General features: G+C 34.6%; 1 protein-coding gene and 1 pseudogene across 1 annotated transcript; both read left to right on the plus strand.

Moving 5' to 3' along the window:
- Nucleotides 1-6,043: 6,043 nt before the first annotated feature.
- On the plus strand, nucleotides 6,044-6,967 carry LOC102477266 (taste receptor type 2 member 20-like). The gene has a single exon (XM_006164825.1). It carries the CDS (start codon nucleotides 6,044-6,046, stop codon nucleotides 6,965-6,967), a length of 924 nt encoding a protein of 307 aa, XP_006164887.1.
- A 3,791-nt stretch (nucleotides 6,968-10,758) lies between these two features.
- On the plus strand, nucleotides 10,759-17,050 carry LOC114005381 (taste receptor type 2 member 19-like; annotated as a pseudogene).
- Nucleotides 17,051-18,899: the final 1,849 nt, after the last annotated feature.

Raw genomic sequence — 18,899 nt, forward strand, 5'->3', positions numbered from 1 at the left:
TGGTGTGGTGAAAAGGGAAATTTCTTACACTGCTGGTGGGAATGTCAATTGGCTCAGCCACTATGGAGAACAATTAGGAGATTCCTCAAAAATTTACAAATAGAACTACCATATGACCCAGTAATTCCACTCCTTGGTATCTACCCAAAGGACAGAAGAATACTTAATTGGAAGAGTGCTTGCACATCGATGTTTATTGCAGCATTTTTCACGATTGCTAAGTCATGAAAACAGCCCAAATGCCCACGAACTGATGAATGGTTAGAAAAACTGTGGCACATATACTCAATGGAATACTATTCATCCATTAAAAAAAAAAAAAAAAAAAAAAAAAAAAAAAAAAAAAAACCTGTGTTTTTAAAAACAAAAAAAAAAAACCTGGCTTTTGACAGGAAGTGGATAAATATGGAAGACTTACTGCTGAGTGAAGCAAGCCATGCTATGAAGGAGAGGCATTGGATGTCCCCACTTAATATATACTGAGTGGCTGCGCTCTATGACTTAAATTAATTGTCTAAAGGATATAGAAACGCAGTATATAGATGTAAATACCAAATATATTGTGTGTGAAAGAGGAGGGTCTGAGGAAGGACATTTGGGGGAGGGACAGGGAGGCAACGCATTAATGGCACAAAGAGGTGTGGTATTATCTGTTGAAGATATTTCATAGTTTTATCAACATTACTAGGGAGAAATGTTCACCTGTTGAAATAACCATTTTGTAAGCCAAATAGTAATGTGATTGAATGTATGGAAGAAAATGAAATGAAAAAAATTAAAAAATAATTTAAATTAAATTAATTAAAAAAGACATGTATACCACAAAAACTGAAAGAGAATAAAATTCAAGATCAGAGGCTAATTTCAATGTTCATTAATTTTAAAAATTAATCCATCAAAAAAATAATTAGAGAAAAATAAAACTGAATATTTATACATGGAGTAATCTAGACTCGGCAATGGAGAACACGTTCTTAAGTACACAAGAATAAGTCACAAAATCCTTAATATTTAAATTAAATAATTAATATTTAAATATTAAATGGATGCACAAAAGTAACTTTATGAAAGGTGTAAGCAAAAAAGAAATGTTTGAAAAATGTAATATTGACTTAAAAGGATAAATGAGAAAAATAAATAGAAGCTATTTCAACCTAGGTGACATCCCTGAAATTCATTGTCCATTTTGAAAATTATAGGAAAATAATTTCTTTCATCCATAAGGGTAAGTGTTCATGGATTTATAAGCTTATAAACAAAGAATTAATATATATGTTTTAGTTAGAAATTAAGTTTTAAGGTGTATTGGCCTTCATGAGGTTCTCTAAAAAGGTTCCCTTGGATTTTTGGCCAGAAAAAGTTTGGCTTCTGTCTGTGTAATCTGGCATTAAGTAAAAATTTAGGCCCAGCCACCATGGCACATGCCTGTTAACAGTGCTACTCAACAGGCTAATGGGGGGGGAGGATTTGATTTCTACTCACCCTAACACTGGGTGATGCATGCCTGTAATCTCAGATACTTGTGAGGGTAAGACAAAATAATGACATGGGAAGAGCCTATCCAAAAGAAAAATTAATTAAATCTTTAGAGTTGATGATCCTACTTATAACCAAGACCCCTCTACCAATTTAGACATTTACTGTATGTTCCATCTATTGGCTTTTAAAATTTTACTAAGAAATAATGTTCCTTGTGAAAACAAATTAGAGGTTAAAGAAGCAAAGAATTGCAAAACAATGCAAGCGAGAAAGTGTTTATTTGCATATTAGCAAATGGAAATTTAGCTTTCACATTAGCATTAGCTAGAAAATATTCCAGCCTAAGCAAGAACACACAGTGTGTGAAGAGACATATATTTGTTCTGTTTAAGGAATAATAATGTTATCCATAAAGATGGATTTAAACTTATTCCCTATAGTGTCCTAGCTTGACTTTGGTTACAGAAGTTAAGAGAAATGGAAACCTTGGGACCAGCAGTTGGTGTAATAGCTATGTCACTGGACTCTCATGAAGTCTACTTCAGTTCAAGTCCTGGACTCGGTGGCTTAAACTCACACTGGGCATGTATGCGTGCATGCCCAAGATCCTGAGAGAAGAATTGAGGAGAAGGAATTGTGGCATGGCCATCCCTCTGGAGGGTGATTTCGCTTTCTGTCTCTCTGTGTCTTTCTGGTGAGAGCATGCACCCTATCGCAAAACCTCTCAAAAAAAAAAAAGAGAAAGAAATGGAAACATTAAAACACATTCAGAACTAAAATTTAAGCTCAGATATTAAAAAAAAATTATCTGTATTATTTATTTATTTTATTTTATGATTTTATATTTACATTTAATTGTTGTTCATCTTTATAGCATTCAAAATGGTGTTTCAAAACATGTGTGCAGTACCAGTACAGCCACTGTGGAGAACAATATGGAGGTTTCTCAAAGATCTGAAAATAGAACTACCATTTGATCCAGAAAAATCCCACTCCTGGGTATCTACCCAAAAGAACAGGAGAACGCTCAGTCGGAAAAGTGCTTGGACATCAATGTTTATTGCAGCGTTATTCATGATTACCAAGACATGGAACCAATTTAAATGTCCACAGACTGATGAATGGATTGGAAAAGTGTGGCATATATACTCTATGGAGTATTACTCAGTCATAAAAAATAACAAGACCCTGGCATTTGATAGAAAGAGGTCAGATATGGAGGATCTATTACTGAGTGAAGTAAGCCAGGCAATAAAAGAAAGATATTGTATATATCCACTTAATATATACCAACTATCTGCACTCTATGGTAGAGAGCAAAATATTGGAGGACATAAAAGCAGTGAAAATACTTAACGAGGATAAGACAATGTGGAATGGTGGGGTTGAAGAGAAGAGGATAGAGAAAGATAGCAAGAGAACAGAGAGGCATGACATTAGTGGGAAACAGATATGGCTTATTACCTGTTGATGATGACGTGTATAGTATTCTCAACTGGATTGGTCTGAGAAGCATTTCATGATGGGTAACATCTTTTTAAAAGCAAAATGAGAAATAGTGATTGACTGGTTAAAAAGAATAATTGAAATAATAATAATAATGATCGGAGAAAAAAAAGAAAAGATATTGAATGATGAAGTGGGGATTTTAATGTCTCTGTGTTGACTGACATGCATGGCATTCCCTTTTGAAAAAGCAATGTAATACACTGTAAAGTTATATGCGATTCAATGTAATATAAACAAGATTATGATGATAATAAATAAAAACATTAAAAAATGAAGATGTAAAGAAAAGTGTGCAGTGTGTGACAATTAAATAAAAAAATACTAGTGAAGGAATTTTCTTTTCAATCTTTATTTTTGTAGGTCTTTTCAAATTGCATAGGCCATATACATTTTTTAAAGTTCTATTTTTTTAAATTTTACAATTTACTATTCGTAATAATTGTAATTCTATAGCATACAATATAATTTTTCAAAGCATGCAAACAGTATGTGACAAAACAAGGATATCACCACATATATCATCCTCAGCAGAGAATCTTACATTCACAAATCTGATTGAATGTATAAATGAAATTGATATAAAATATATTAAAAAAAAGAGAACAGGCATGTTATGTAGAATGACCAAATCAGAATAGTAAGTATGTTCTTTATCTGAAACATTTATTCTTTGTTTTGAAAGCATTCACAATCTTTTTTCCTAGCTATTTTGATACATTATTACCATATGTAGTTGCCCCATAGTATTATTAAACACTGGAATCAGTCCTCTTACCTAGCTGTAAATTTATATTCACAAGCCAGTTTCTTTAATTCTCCCCTCCACCATCCCCTTCCCACCTTTTAGAAATGACTACACTATCTTTTTCAAAGATCAACTTTTTTAGCTCACAGATATGGGAGAACATATGCTATTTGTCTTTCTGTGTCTGGCTTAATTCAGATAACATAAAGTGCTCCAGACTCATCAATATTGCTACAAATGACAGGGTTTCAGCTTTTTTATGTGGTTGAATAGTATTCCATTGGGTATATATGCCACATTTTAAAAAATACATTCATTTGCTGATGGACATTTAGCCAGATTCTCATATATTGGCTCTTGTGAATGTTCTGTAATAAACGTGGGAGTGCTCATAAATCTTCAACAAAGTGATTTTGAGTGATTTTGATAGGAAATTTTGGATTCTTCCCGTGTAGACTGGGTTTAAAAAATTAAATCCATAGTGGAGATAATTCTACATATGATCATGGTTAATTTAACAACTTAGACATTCACTGTGTGTTCTACACATTGGCTTATAAAAATTTTTAAGAGAGATTTTTGGTATAGCACATGTGTGTTCGTTCACCATAGAGACAGAGAGACAGAAAGCACGAAATCACACCCCAGGGGATGGCCTTGTTGCAATCCCTTCTCCTCCATTCTCCTCTGGGAATCTTGGGCAAGCACATACACACGCCCAGCATGAGTTTTAAGCAGATGGGACTGAGACTACAACCATGGTGGACAATGTGGAAGTCCAATGAAGTAACTATTATAGCATCTGCTGATCCCTGGCTTATAAAATTACCCTAATGACTAAGATTGCTAAACACAATTCTTGGAAGGCTAAACAAGGAAAAACTGCAAAACAAGGAAAGAGAATATGTCTTTATTTGCATGCTTGCAAATAAAGATTTAGCTCTCGTTTTGAGATCAGGTAAGAAATATTCTGCTTATGAGCAGGCCATACAGGGTATGGATAGGAGCTAATCTGAGCTACATTGGCAATAACAATGTTTTCCATAAAGATGACTTTCATTAGCATGTTGTGGTGCTTTCCTGTTTGTAATTGGTTATAGAATTTAAAAGAAACAAGAATGTTAGGGCACACTCAGAAATCTGATTTACATTGAAGTTAAGGTCAAGATAAAAAAGAATCACAACTAGTTATATTAACTTTTCTTTTTTTTTTTTTTTTGCTTTCTTTCATTTATTTATTTTGAGTGTTTTGATCAGGAATGATTAGTTTACTACCAATCATTTATTCCATGGCAGTAATGGTACAATTTCTTCTTGGAAATTTTGCCAATAGCTTCATAGCACTGGTGAACTTCATTGACTGGGTCAAGAATCAAAAGATCTCCTTAGCTGATCGAATTCTCACTGCTCTGGCAGTATCCAGAATTGGCTTGCTCTGGGTAATATTGATCAACTGGTTTGCAACTGTGTTTAATAGAGATTGCTATAATATAAGAATTTTTGTTTTTGTTTCTTGGGCAGTGACCAACCATTTTAGCTTCTGGCTTGCTACTATCCTCAGTATATTTTATTTACTCAAGATTGCCAATTTCTCTTACACATTGGCTTATAAAAATTTTTAAGAGAGATTTTTGGTATAGCACATGTGTGTTCGTTCACCATAGAGACAGAGAGACAGAAAGCACGAAATCACACCCCAGGGGATGGCCTTGTTGCAATCCCTTCTTCTCCATTCTCCTCTGGGAATCTTGGGCAAGCACATACACACGCCCAGCATGAGTTTTAAGCAGATGGGACTGAGACTACAACCATGGTGGACAATGTGGAAGTCCAATGAAGTAACTATTATAGCATCTGCTGATCCCTGGCTTATAAAATTACCCTAATGACTAAGATTGCTAAACACAATTCTTGGAAGGCTAAACAAGGAAAAACTGCAAAACAAGGAAAGAGAATATGTCTTTATTTGCATGCTTGCAAATAAAGATTTAGCTCTCGTTTTGAGATCAGGTAAGAAATATTCTGCTTATGAGCAGGCCATACAGGGTATGGATAGGAGCTAATCTGAGCTACATTGGCAATAACAATGTTTTCCATAAAGATGACTTTCATTAGCATGTTGTGGTGCTTTCCTGTTTGTAATTGGTTATAGAATTTAAAAGAAACAAGAATGTTAGGGCACACTCAGAAATCTGATTTACATTGAAGTTAAGGTCAAGATAAAAAAGAATCACAACTAGTTATATTAACTTTTCTTTTTTTTTTTTTTTGCTTTCTTTCATTTATTTATTTTGAGTGTTTTGATCAGGAATGATTAGTTTACTACCAATCATTTATTCCATGGCAGTAATGGTACAATTTCTTCTTGGAAATTTTGCCAATAGCTTCATAGCACTGGTGAACTTCATTGACTGGGTCAAGAATCAAAAGATCTCCTTAGCTGATCGAATTCTCACTGCTCTGGCAGTATCCAGAATTGGCTTGCTCTGGGTAATATTGATCAACTGGTTTGCAACTGTGTTTAATAGAGATTGCTATAATATAAGAATTTTTGTTTTTGTTTCTTGGGCAGTGACCAACCATTTTAGCTTCTGGCTTGCTACTATCCTCAGTATATTTTATTTACTCAAGATTGCCAATTTCTCTAACTATATTTTTCTTCGTTTAAAGAGGAGAGTTAAGAATGTAATTCTGCTGATATTGTTGGGGTCTTTGGTCTTTCTGCTTTGTCATTTTGTGGTGGGATCTATGAATGCGAGTATGCAGTCAAGACAACATGAAGGAAATGTGACTTGCAATACTCAACTAAGGAATATGATGCACCTTTCAAGTATGATCGCCCTCACGCTAGAAATCCTCATGCCCTTTACTGTGTCTCTGATATCTTTTCTGTTGTTAATCTATTCCTTGTGTAAACATCTCAAGAAGATGCAGTTCCAAGGCAAAGGATGTAAAGATACCAGCACCAAAGTCCACATCAAAGCTTTGCAAACTGTGATCTCCTTTCTCTTGCTTTTTGCAATTTTCTTTTTGTGTCTAGTCACATCATTTTGGAATTCTGATGAACTGTCACAGAGACCAATCCTCATGCTTTGCCAGGTTGTTGGAATCTCTTATCCTTCTAGCCACTCATTTTTCCTCATTTGGGGAAACAGAAAACTGAAACAGATCTTTCTTACAGTTTTGCGGCAGTCAAGGTACTGGCTGAAAGGACGGAAGCTTTCAATGCCGTAGATTAATAATGGGGGCATCATGCATCTTCTTCCAGAAAATGAATTCATGGAGTATAATATTTTCTGCTTCCTTCCAGTTGCTCCATAGTGTATGTATTTGGGCAGTTTCCATCAGTGTTTATAGAAAAGTCTTTTATCTAAATTTTTTTTTAAAAAGTACATGTGTGTGTGTGTATCTGCATATGTTTGTGTGTATGAAAAACATTGGAAATGTTGACAGTGAAAGATTCCTAATCAATTTTTTTACATAAACTACCCAATTACTCAAAATATAGTAATAAATGCCTTAAAATTATGAAGCTATGTTTGTTTCAGATACATGTGTGTTATCTTTTACCAATCAAAAAATTTATAATTTTTATTTATACATTATTAAGAGCCGACAGTTTATTTAAGAATAACATTGCTATTTATCTTTATGATTTCTATCATATAAATGTACTACAGTGTATTTTGATGTTATTATTTGAACCTCCAATCACATGGATAGTATGAACATTCAATTCTAAATCAATAATGATGACGTGTCTTTGGGATAGGTTTCATTCTATCATTAGTTCTATTTCATGTTTAGTAGAGAGAAAACAAAACTAATATTAGTAGAGAGAAAACAGAATTAATATTAGAAAAAGAAAAAAATTGTAGCATGACAAACATATCTAGACTAATTTTGTATATTGTACCATCAACAGTCCAGAGTAATATTAGGGATAATGCAAATATGTAAATAGCTTTAAAAACAGTGTACTTTGTACATAAAGATAGAGAATTAAAAAAAAAAGATCATGATCTATTCTCAGTGTTTGGATAAGTTTCTGTATTCAGTTAGTATATTAATTTCTTCCAGTTTTTGTACTTTTTACTCAAATCCAGGAGTCTTTTTGAGGCTCACACAGGAATGTGAACTTGCATTACCACTGCCACACAAGAACTAGACTGTTCTTTTTACATAAATGTCATTTTTGCAAAAACTGTTATTTTTACAAAATATTTGTTTCAGTGTCTTTTAAAATTTAATGCTAGAGGCACATGAACATGCATTGTGAACTTCCCCCAATACTTTCCAACCCAGATTATGGGCACACCTAGGGTGTAGATAGAGGCCACAAGACATGAACCTCCTGGGACCTTCCCAATTGTGTGCAGTAGCCTTACTGCTGTGCCATTGTCTGGCACCCATCTTTTTTTTTTTTTTCTGGAGAGGTTTTTGCTATAGGGCTCGTGCACTTGCCAGACAGACAGAGAGAGACAGAGAGATAGAAAGTGAGAAATCACCCCCCAGGGGGAATGGCTATGCCACAATCCCTTCTCTTCCATTCTCCTCTCGGTATCTTGGGCACACACGCACACGTGCCTGGCGTGAGTTTAAGTCACCAGGTCCGGGACTCGAACTGCAGTTGACTACATGGGAATCCAATGACATAGCCATTATGCTAACTGCCGGTCCCTCTGGCACCCATCTTGAATATTCTGCAGGATTTTTCAGATTCTTTATCAAGAGAATTTAGACCTCCTTGTAATGACTTAACTTTGATCTGGTTCTCTGAATAGGCTCAATTCTAAGAACTGTGTGAGGATCTTAGATTTTCCACTTCAAAGGCAGTCCTCCAGAATTAACTTCCCCCTCACTTTCTGCCTCATTTTTTAGAAATTATCTACGTTGCCATTTTTGCCTTGTACAGAGGAGTTCCCTTTCCTAAAAGTTATTATTTTGATGAAAACCTAAAGAATGTCTATTCAGACTGCAAAGGTACAATGTTGGAGAATCTGAAAAGTTCTTCTGGGGTGAGTGTCCCTTACTGGAGTCCTGAGCTCTGTCTCCTTTCTAATACCCTGAGATTTCAGGCTCAGTCCCCACAACCCCACCCCACCCCATGGAATTTCCACTTCTCTTCATCTTCTTTCCCAAATTGGTATTTATTAATGCCTTTGCATGGAAGCTATGTTTGTGCTTCTCGTCTTAGGACTATTTCCTTAAAACTTTTCCAAGTTAATCAATTCCACCTTCTCAGTGTGTTTCATTCCTAATGATAGGTCATCTGTGAGAATGTTCATGACATCTCAATTTCACTTTCTTTATTCAGTATTGCTTCAAAAGTAAGGATAGGTTAGCCCTCTGTATGTGCCTACTAGCTTCTGCCATTTTTACAGTTTCTTACACATATTTTTCTGTTGTCTTTGGAAGCAGTTGTTGAGTTTATTTTTTAGGTCCACGGCTTGCTCTTTAGCTATTGAGGAGGAACTGTTGTATTGGACTGGTCCTTCCCACATCCTGAGCAGGTGACAAATCATCCTGTGTCCACTCTGCTGCCTGCCATGAAGGTCAGGGAGCAGAAGTGCTGGCAGAGTGAGGGCATGTGGGCATGATGGTATTTGGTGCAGATGGAAGAATGTGCCCTATTGGGCAGAGGAGAAGAGGAGAAGAGCAGAGTAGGAATGTATGCAGCTCTGTGGATGAACTCATAAAGAGAAATCAAGAGACTGATTTGTGGAACAACAGACAGATTTCCACTTCTTTTCACCTGCACAGAGAAAATACTGCAAAAATTTACCCAATATTTGCTTCTAACATTATATGTAAAACATATAGGCATTTTTAACACAATGTCTTTACAACTATCATAGTAGTAAGCATCATATAGATGTATAATAGACGTTGAAGACATGAAATGTTTGAGTTACTTTTAGTAAAAAGTAAGAGTTTTTTTTAAATCCTAGTAAGTGTGTGTGTGTGTGTATGCATGCACTTCTGAAAAGTAAAATGATATGTGATTGTTAATCTCATATTTCAGGATGTTAGGAATTATGACATCCATAAAAGTATTAGAAAACTCTGATTCTTTATAGGAAGAGCATGGGAAAATGCTAGAATGGTCTTTATACAAACCTACTTAAAAAAAAAAAAGCAAGTGTGTTCACTTTTTCTTCCTCTTTCTCATATTCTTTCCTTCCTTTTCTTTTTGCTTCTTCCTTCTCACTATAAATAAATAAATTATGGTATGATGTAAAAAGTGATGACATGATGTGTGAGTAAAATATGAAATAATTAGATGAAGATAAATACCATATCTGTTGCCTCAAGAACTTGTCATTTTTTGTTGTGATATCATTCGAAATATGCTATGTTAGAAATTTTGAAATAAGTAACATATCATCATTAACCATGCTTTGCATATTTTTCTATAGATCTCACACATGAAAACCAAAACTAATCAAAACAAAATCAATTCTCTTGTCTAATTGAGGCTTCACAGTCTTTGGCCATCATTTCTCTGTTCCCCCTACCGGTAGCTTTGATGTGTTAAAAAAACTTTGGTACTCAGTACTTTTCACATATACTAATTTAGACACTTGTTGCCTAGTATGTGTGCTAGAATCTTGTAATGCCACTTGCCAGGAAATCAAGTTGCCGGAGTCAAATAAATAAATACGGCAAGAAAAACAATATGATAAAAATAATATTTCTTTTTTTTTTTTTCATATCAGCAAATGAGAGTTCAGTGTTTCTATCATCACCAACTACAAGAGACTCCAACCTCCCCTGTTTAAGGTGTACAGTATCTAGGTGAGGCTACACAGAGTTGTCTGGGGAAATAAAAAGGGTTTCATAAAGAAAGCTGTGAACCCCATTACTAGCAAATGTTGATCTTTGCTAGTTCCTTAATGTGCTCCTAAACTTTTATAGAGTATATTGCTGAATTTTCAGGAATTAGATGTGCAGAGCATTTTAGGTAGAAGTGTTAAGAAATCTTCAGTAGAGATATTTAACTTTGGGGTTATCTCTTACAGACAATGGGTTATATCATAGAGAGTACACTTAACAATCGTGAGCATGGAATTCATGATTGGTGAACACACATGCCTATAGCAAAATAAAAGATCAAAAAGTGGGGACACAAAAACTGAAGTGGGGACCCCTCAGATCCATGGATCTCTTTGAGGATCGCCTTGCACATTACAGAGGAAAATCAGTTTATTAAATTTTCTGTTATTAGTATAAATGTCTTCAATATGTGTTCATTTTGCACATATATAGATATCCATTAAAAATGAAGTTTTAATATTTATGTGACAGTCTTTATGCTTCATAAGTTTCATACATTTTTCTTGAGAACAAACAGAGCTGAGATGGTAGAGACTTACCCAGAGTGAATAAGGAACTAGCAAAAGCTAGATTAATGGCTCTCTGATTAGTGGAGCTTATTCCCAAATACCAAGGAAACATCACCAGAAATAGGCTGCTCACCACCGTATTTGGGTGCAGATAATTTTCCATTTTTGTGTCCATTAAAAGTTTTACTTCTTTCTTTTTCCCCTTGATTGTTTTTTTCTCACCCTCCTCCCACACTGTCTCCACTATCCACAATTATTCTCCATGCATGCTGTTTTGATTATCATAATTTTGTAATATAACTTGGGGGTCAGGGAGTAAGATGCTTCCTACTCTACTCTTCTCACACAGTATTGCTTTGGCAATACAGGGTCTTTTATGATGCCAGACAAATTCCATGATTGTTTTTTCTAAATCTGTAAAGAATATCTCTGGTGACTTGACTGGAATTGCACTAAATTTCTCAATTAATTTGGGTATGATTATATTAAGTGTTCCAATCCAGGAACATGTGATGTCTTTCCATTTTTGCTTTATTTTCAATTTCTTTTTTGAGTTTTTCATAGTTCTCCATGTAGAGGTCCTTGACTTCTTTGGTTAAGTTTATTCCTAGATATCTTATTTATTTTGTGGCTATTGTAAATGCAATTGCTTTCTACAGTTTCACCTCAGCCTGTTAACTGTTGGTGTATAGAAATACTATAGGTTTGTTTTAGGTTTTTTTTAAGGGATTTTTACTATAGGGTGCATGCACTCCCCAAAAAGACAGAGAAAGACAGAGAGATGGAAAGTGAGAAATCATCCCCTAGAAGGGATGGTCACGCCACAATTGCTTCTCCTCCATTCTCCTCTTGGGATCTTGGGAACACATGTACATGTACCTGGCATGAGTTTAAGCCACTTGGTCCGAGACTCAAACCACAGTCGACTACATGGGATTCCAGTGACATAGCCATTACACCAACTGCTGGTCCCAATACTATAGATTTTTGTATGTTGATTTTGCATCCTTCCTCTTTACTTCATTATTTATGACTTATCATTTATTACTACCCTAGTCTTGTTTTTTGTGAGATCAACTTTTTTTACATCACACATATGAGAGAGGACATATATTATTTATCTTTGTGTGTCTGGCCCATTTTACTTAACATTTAGTCCTACAGGCACATTCACATTGCTAAAATGAAAAGATTTAATTATTTTTTTGTTGTTTTTCTTTTTAAAAATTTTTATTATTTACATTTAATCACTGTGCATCTTTACATCTTTATAATGTGGATTTCCTATAGCATGAATAAAGTCCATATCAGTGAAGACTAAGACATTACCATATACATTATCATCAGCAAATAACTTTTCATTTTTGTGTCGATTAAAGATATTTCCCCGTTTCTCTTCTGCCTTCCCTTTATTACCCTCCCTGATATTGCCCCTTTTTTTACTATCGCTAGTGTCTACAGTTGCCCTCCCTACTCCTATACCTTCCAACTTCTCATTTTCTGCTATACAGTGCAGACTTTAGGTATATATTTGATAGGAACATACAAAGTCTGTCTTTTATAGACTGGCTTTATTCACAGAGCATTAATTCTTCCATATTCACCCACTTTGTATAAAACGCAGAGTCTCATTGTTTATTATGGCTAAGTAGTATTCCATAGCTTTTGCTGTGCAGAAGCTTCTCAGCCTTCTACAGTCCCATTTGTCTGTTTTGGGGACTATTGCCTGTGCTTTGGAGGTCTTCTTTAAGAAATTTTGCCTACTTCAAGGTATCTAACAGTTTTTCCTTTGTTTTCCACTAGTAGTTTTATAGTTTGAGGTTTTATGTTTAAATCCTCAATCAATTTTGAGTTGATTTTTGTTAGTGGTGAGAGATAGGGCCCAGTTTCATTCTTTTGTACGTGGCTGTCCAGCACCATTTGCTGAAGAGCTTTTGTTTTTCCCACTGGATTATCTTGTGTCCTTTGTCAAGCATCAGTTGACTATATGTTTTGGGGTTTATTCAGGGGTTCTCAATTTTGTTCCAATGGTCTACCTGTCTGTATTTGTGCCAATATTATGCTGTTTTAATTATTATGGCTTCGTAATATATATTGAAGTCAGGAAGTGAGATGCTTCCTACTTTATTCCCCTTGCACAGTATTGCTTTGGTGATCTTAGACAAATATTATGGTTGTTTTTCCCATTTCTGTGAAGAATATCTCTGGTATTTTGATTGGAATTGCATGGAATTTGTAGATTATTTTGGATAGAACTGACATATTGATTATATTTATTCTTCTAATCAAGGGACATGGGATGTTTTTCCACTTTTTTGTATAATTTTTAATTTCTTTACGCGTGTTTCATAGTTTTACTTGTAGAGGTCTTTGATATCTTTGGTAAGGTTTATTCCTAGATATCATATTGGTTTTGTGGCTATTATAAATGGGATTGCTTTCTTCAATTTTATTTCAGTTTGACCATTGTGGGTATATAAAAGTGCTATAGATTATTTTATGTTGATTTTATATCCTGCCACTGTACTTTATTCATTTATTACTTCCAGGAGATTTTTGTGAATTATTTTAAATTTTTTTTAATGTATAGCATCATATCATCTGCAAATAGAGATAATTTCACTTCTTTTCTTATTTGGATGCCTTTCATTTGACTCTCTTGTCTAGTTGTGTTGGTTAGAGCTTCCAGTACTACGTTAAAAAGGAGTGGAGAAAATGAAGAAAACCTTGCCTTGTTCCAGTTTTGAGTGGAAAGGCTTTCAACTTTTCCCCATTCAGTATGATTTTAGCTAAGAGTTTGTCATAGATGACTTTTATTGTGCTGAGAAATGTCCCTTCTATGCCAATTTTGCTGAGTGTCTTAATCATGAAGGGATGTTGTATTTTACTGAATGCTTTCTCTGCATCAATTTGTATGATCATATGTTTTTTATCTTTCCTTTTGTTAATGTGAGGTATAACATTCATTGTTTTGTGTATGTCGAACCAGCCTTGCATCTCTGGAATAAAGCCTACTTGGTCATGGTTTATAATCTTTTAATGTGTTGTTGAATACGATTTACTAGTATCTTGCAGAGAAGTTTTGCATTCCAACTCATCAGAGATATTAGCCTAAAGTTTTCATTTTTTCTGTTGAAATTTTTTTATTTTAATTTTTACAAAGTAAAAATTGCAGAAATTTTTTTCAACAGAAAATTTTATACCCATTTCTCTGTTGAACGTTTCTTTCCTTTGCCTCTCATACCCACATTCTACCACCAAGCCTCCCCGCTTACAGTTTCTGGTATCTGGCACAGAAACTATACCCAGCAATTTCTTTTATCATAATGGAATTAAACTTATTGTATAATTTTTTAAAATTATTTTTCATTTTATTTGTTATTATTAACTTTTAATTTGACCAGAGAAAGAGACAGAGAGAAAAAGGGAAAGTGAGAGTGTAAGCTGCCAGGTCTGTGACTCATACAGCGGTCAGTCAGGTGGGAGTCCAGGGCCCCAACCACCACACCACATCCTGACCTTTTGTATAGTATTTTTATGTCATTTCTAAAACATATTGACATTGCAAGGTTGGAAGTAAAGATAACAGAGTGAACTTGCATCATAAATGAAAAAAGTTAAAAGGTGGTATGTGGTCAAGTCAACTGGATCCCATATGGCCGACTACATGATTCTAGTTCTGACCTGTTGGCTCAAAAAACGTGACAGGTAAGTACATGTATGCCCAGAATCCTGAAAAGAGAGTAGAAGAGAAGAAGTTGTGGTGTGATCATCTGACCAGCAGAGTGCTTTTTCACTTTTTCTATCTCCAGTGAGTGCATGTGCCCTGCTTTCTCACTTTCTCTTTCTATCTCCAGTGACTGCATGTGCCCTATAGCAAATTAATATATATATATATATTAGTGCAAGTGTCCTATAGCAAATTTAAAAAGAGAAGCATTTTTTCTTAATCAAAATTCTTTTTCCTTTTATTCATGATCAAGTGCACATGCACATGCATGAGAGAGAGTATTCCCACCCATCAATAGGACCTGCCCATGCTGCAAGTCTTCCTCATCCCATTGCTGATCTGGTGTAGATCCTGGAAATGCATGCAGGCCTGGTGTGTTATAGCCAGGGCCAGGATTTAAACCCCAGTTGGCTATAAGGGATCCAGTTTCCCCTGTACAGTGCTTGACCACTAGACCATGGTGCTGACTGAAGACAACAGATCTTGACTGTCTTAATGGAGAATGGTGGTGGGCTCTAGTTATTTATGTAGTAATAAAAGGGGGAGTGAATGGAGTGGTAAGCAAATAGTTGAGACTAGAAACAGCTTTATACTATATAAGCATGCCTTAGTTAAATTTATTATAAATAGAATATATTTAGTTTTGAATACATTTATAAGATGTAAAATCATAGAAACTTGAACGATTTTGTTTTCTCTATATTTGAACATAGCTGTGTCTTGGAATTATAAACCTCATTTGTGGAATTTCTACAGTGTTCAAAGGCAGTAGACTGGGTCCTTTCATTTTTTTTTTTTAAATTTAGTGGAACACTGAATGACAGAATCCTGGACAGAGTCTTCACACTAAATCTACAGAATTATATGTGAAAAAGAATATAGAACTTTATTCATGGAGCTTTTGTGAGAACTCAATGAGATAACACAAGAAGACTTCTTTTTTGGTTATGCCCTGTGTGGTTTTAGAATAGGATAATGGAGGCTTCATGGAATGAATTTGAGATGGTTCATTCCTTTTAAATCTTTAGAAATAGTTTCAGGAGGATTGAAATTAGTTCCTACAAAGTTTTGTAGAATTCAGAAGTAAAGACTTCAAGACTTGGACTCTTTTGTTGGGAAGTGATTTATTATTGCTTCAATCTCATTGTTTTTTATGGGTCTATTCAGACTTTCTACTCCCTGGTTTAATATTGATAAGTTATACATTCCAAAAATTTGATGATTTAATCTAGATTATCTTGTTTGTTGGAATATAATCACTCATAGTATTTTCTGATGATATTTTGTATTTCTGTTATGTTTGATGTAATAGTACTTGTTTCCTTGCTGACTTGATTTATTTTATTCCTTTCTCTGTTTTTGCTGTAAATTACATGTGTTCACCAGAAAGACAGACAGAAAGCGAGAAATCACTCCCCCCCAACCCCCCCACCCCCGGGGGGATGGCCACTCCACAACCCCTTCTCCTCCATTCTCCTCCTGGGATCTTAGGCACACACACACGCACCTGGCGTGAGTTTAATCTACTAACCCACTGGTATACAAGTGCTTTTCATCCGGGTTTCTATTATACACAAGTAAGAATTATTACTCATAGTGCCTGAACAGTGGCCAATCATTTTAGCTTCTGACCTCAGCATATTTTATTTGTCCAAGCTTGCCAATCTCCTAATTTCATTTTTCTTCACTTAAAAAGGAGAGTTCAAAAAGTAATTGTAGTGATATTACTGGGGACTTGGGCCATTTTGGTTTTTCATCTTGTACTGGTAAATGTATATTAAAGTGTGAACACAAAAGAATGTGAAGGGAACATGACTGGGAGGATTAAACAGGAATTTTGCACAGCTGTCATATGTAACTGTTTTCACAGGAATAAACTTTACACCCTTTACTGCATCCCTGATATGTTTCCTGATCTTAATCTGTTCCCTGTGTGTGGAAAAGGATCTCAAGATCCAGCATTCTCAAGATCCAGCATTCTCTTTCCTCTATGGAAAAGGATCTCAAAATCCAGCACCAAGGTCCATGTAAGATCTTTGCAAACTGTGATCTCCTTCCTCTTGTTCTTTGCAATCCAGTTTCTGTCTTTAATCACAAAAATCTGGAATTCTGATAGGCAGCTGACAGAGCTGAACACAGCTACTTTGAGGAAATGTTGGAATGATCTATCCTGTATGACATTCATTTATCCTGATTTCGGGAAGCACAAAGCTAAAACAGACCTTTCTCTCATTATTTTGACAAATAAGCTTCCGAGTGAAAGGCCAGAAACTCTCAACTCTTTAGATTAATAAGGGGATATCATGTGTCTTCTTGCAGAAAATAATCTCATGGAGTTTAACATTTTCTACTTTTTGGTTTTCCATAGTATACGTATGTGATTAACATCCAGAGACTTATCTAAAAATTTGTTTTACTTAAACTTATTTAGAAAGTACATATGTGTTTCTGTGTATATGGAAAGCATACAAAATGTTGGCAATAATATATCTTTAATCATTTTTAGCAAAAAAACCCCAATTATACAAAATATGATAAAACTATCTTGAAATTATGAAGTCATTTGTATTCCACAAACATATTCTATAATATTCCAATGGAAGATTTTGTGGCACACATTCACATGTTAGTGAGAACTGAAAACTTACTAAACAAATCTTTATACTACTTTCCATTATGATTCATATTACATGAATGTACCACAATGTGTTCAGATTTCATTGTTTGAACATCTAATATTATGGATGGTATATAATTCAATTCTAAATCAACAATAAGGATGGGGTAGGTTTTATTCCCTCAGGAATCTTTATTTCATGTTTAGCAGAAGACTAACAGAATTGCTGAATGAAAAAGATGTACTCAATGAAATTTAAGAGTGACCAATATATTCAGAGTGATTTTGTATATTGTAAGTTAAACAACAGTTGGAAATATTAGGTTTAATATAAATATGTGAATAACTTAAAAAAGATTATTGAATAAGAACATAGAATTTAGAAACAAATGTGTCCTAGTCTCAATGCCATCATACATTTCCACAAAGAACTAGGAAACTCATTTCTTTCAGGGTTTAAATCCCTCCTTGAATTTGAGATATGATGTCAATATTTCAATTTCTCCTAAGCCACTTCTGACTCTCTGGATACCCAGTTATTTTTCATCTTCCATTCCTTAAGTTTGTTGAAAATTTGCATAACTCCAATATTCCCTATAATCAACGATCCTTTCTGTTTGCAAGTAAATGGTACATGAAATTCATGTATTCATTACAAAGAATGAGTCAATGATCTGTTTTATTATATTCTTGTCATAAGTAACAAAATGAGAAGAAATGTGTTCACATCTTATAATCAAGTTATAGACAAAAGAAAATATATAAACTTCTTAAACACATAAATTCTTCATGACAGTATTAATTCCTCTTATGGAACATTTTAGCAATATTATCTAATCCTTAACATAAAGTGTCTCCAAACCGACTTAGTTATTCATCTTTTTATCATCTGTTTCCTTAGCACAATATAAGCACCATAAGAGCAGAGACTATGTCTATATTGTTTATCATGTGAAAACTGTGCACTAAAATGAAACTATAGGCTACCTGGCCTGAAATGGTATCTTAATGAACAAATAATATATGATGAATTAATGAATATATTAGGCTTGAGAAAGCAATGAAAATGAAACCTATCACTAAGACTGCATATTGCATGGAGTTTCCACTTCTGGTTTCATGTTGAGCTTATAGGCTTATTCAGGTGGAAGTATCTCCCAAAACATAGGTTTGCTCACTCCAGAACTCTAGAGGAAATGGAATTAGAAGATAGTCTTCATGCAGCTATACGAGATGTGAGAAATGGAGACAAGTTGGAACACTAAGATTAGATAGTGCCTATTAAAAGTTTATTTTATTTACTTATTTTTAGTTTTCAGTATAGAGCATATGCACTCACCAGAGACAGAGAAAAGCCACAAAGAAAGAAACGGAGAAATCACCTTTCAAAGGCTACAGCAACACCACAATCCTTTCTTGATTTTCCTCTCAGGATTTTGGGCATACATGCACACAAGCTTTATGTGAGTGGCA

Source organism: Tupaia chinensis, unplaced genomic scaffold (genome assembly GCF_000334495.1).
Source record: "Tupaia chinensis unplaced genomic scaffold, TupChi_1.0 Scaffold143728_1, whole genome shotgun sequence".
Classification (NCBI taxonomy): domain Eukaryota; kingdom Metazoa; phylum Chordata; class Mammalia; order Scandentia; family Tupaiidae; genus Tupaia; species Tupaia belangeri.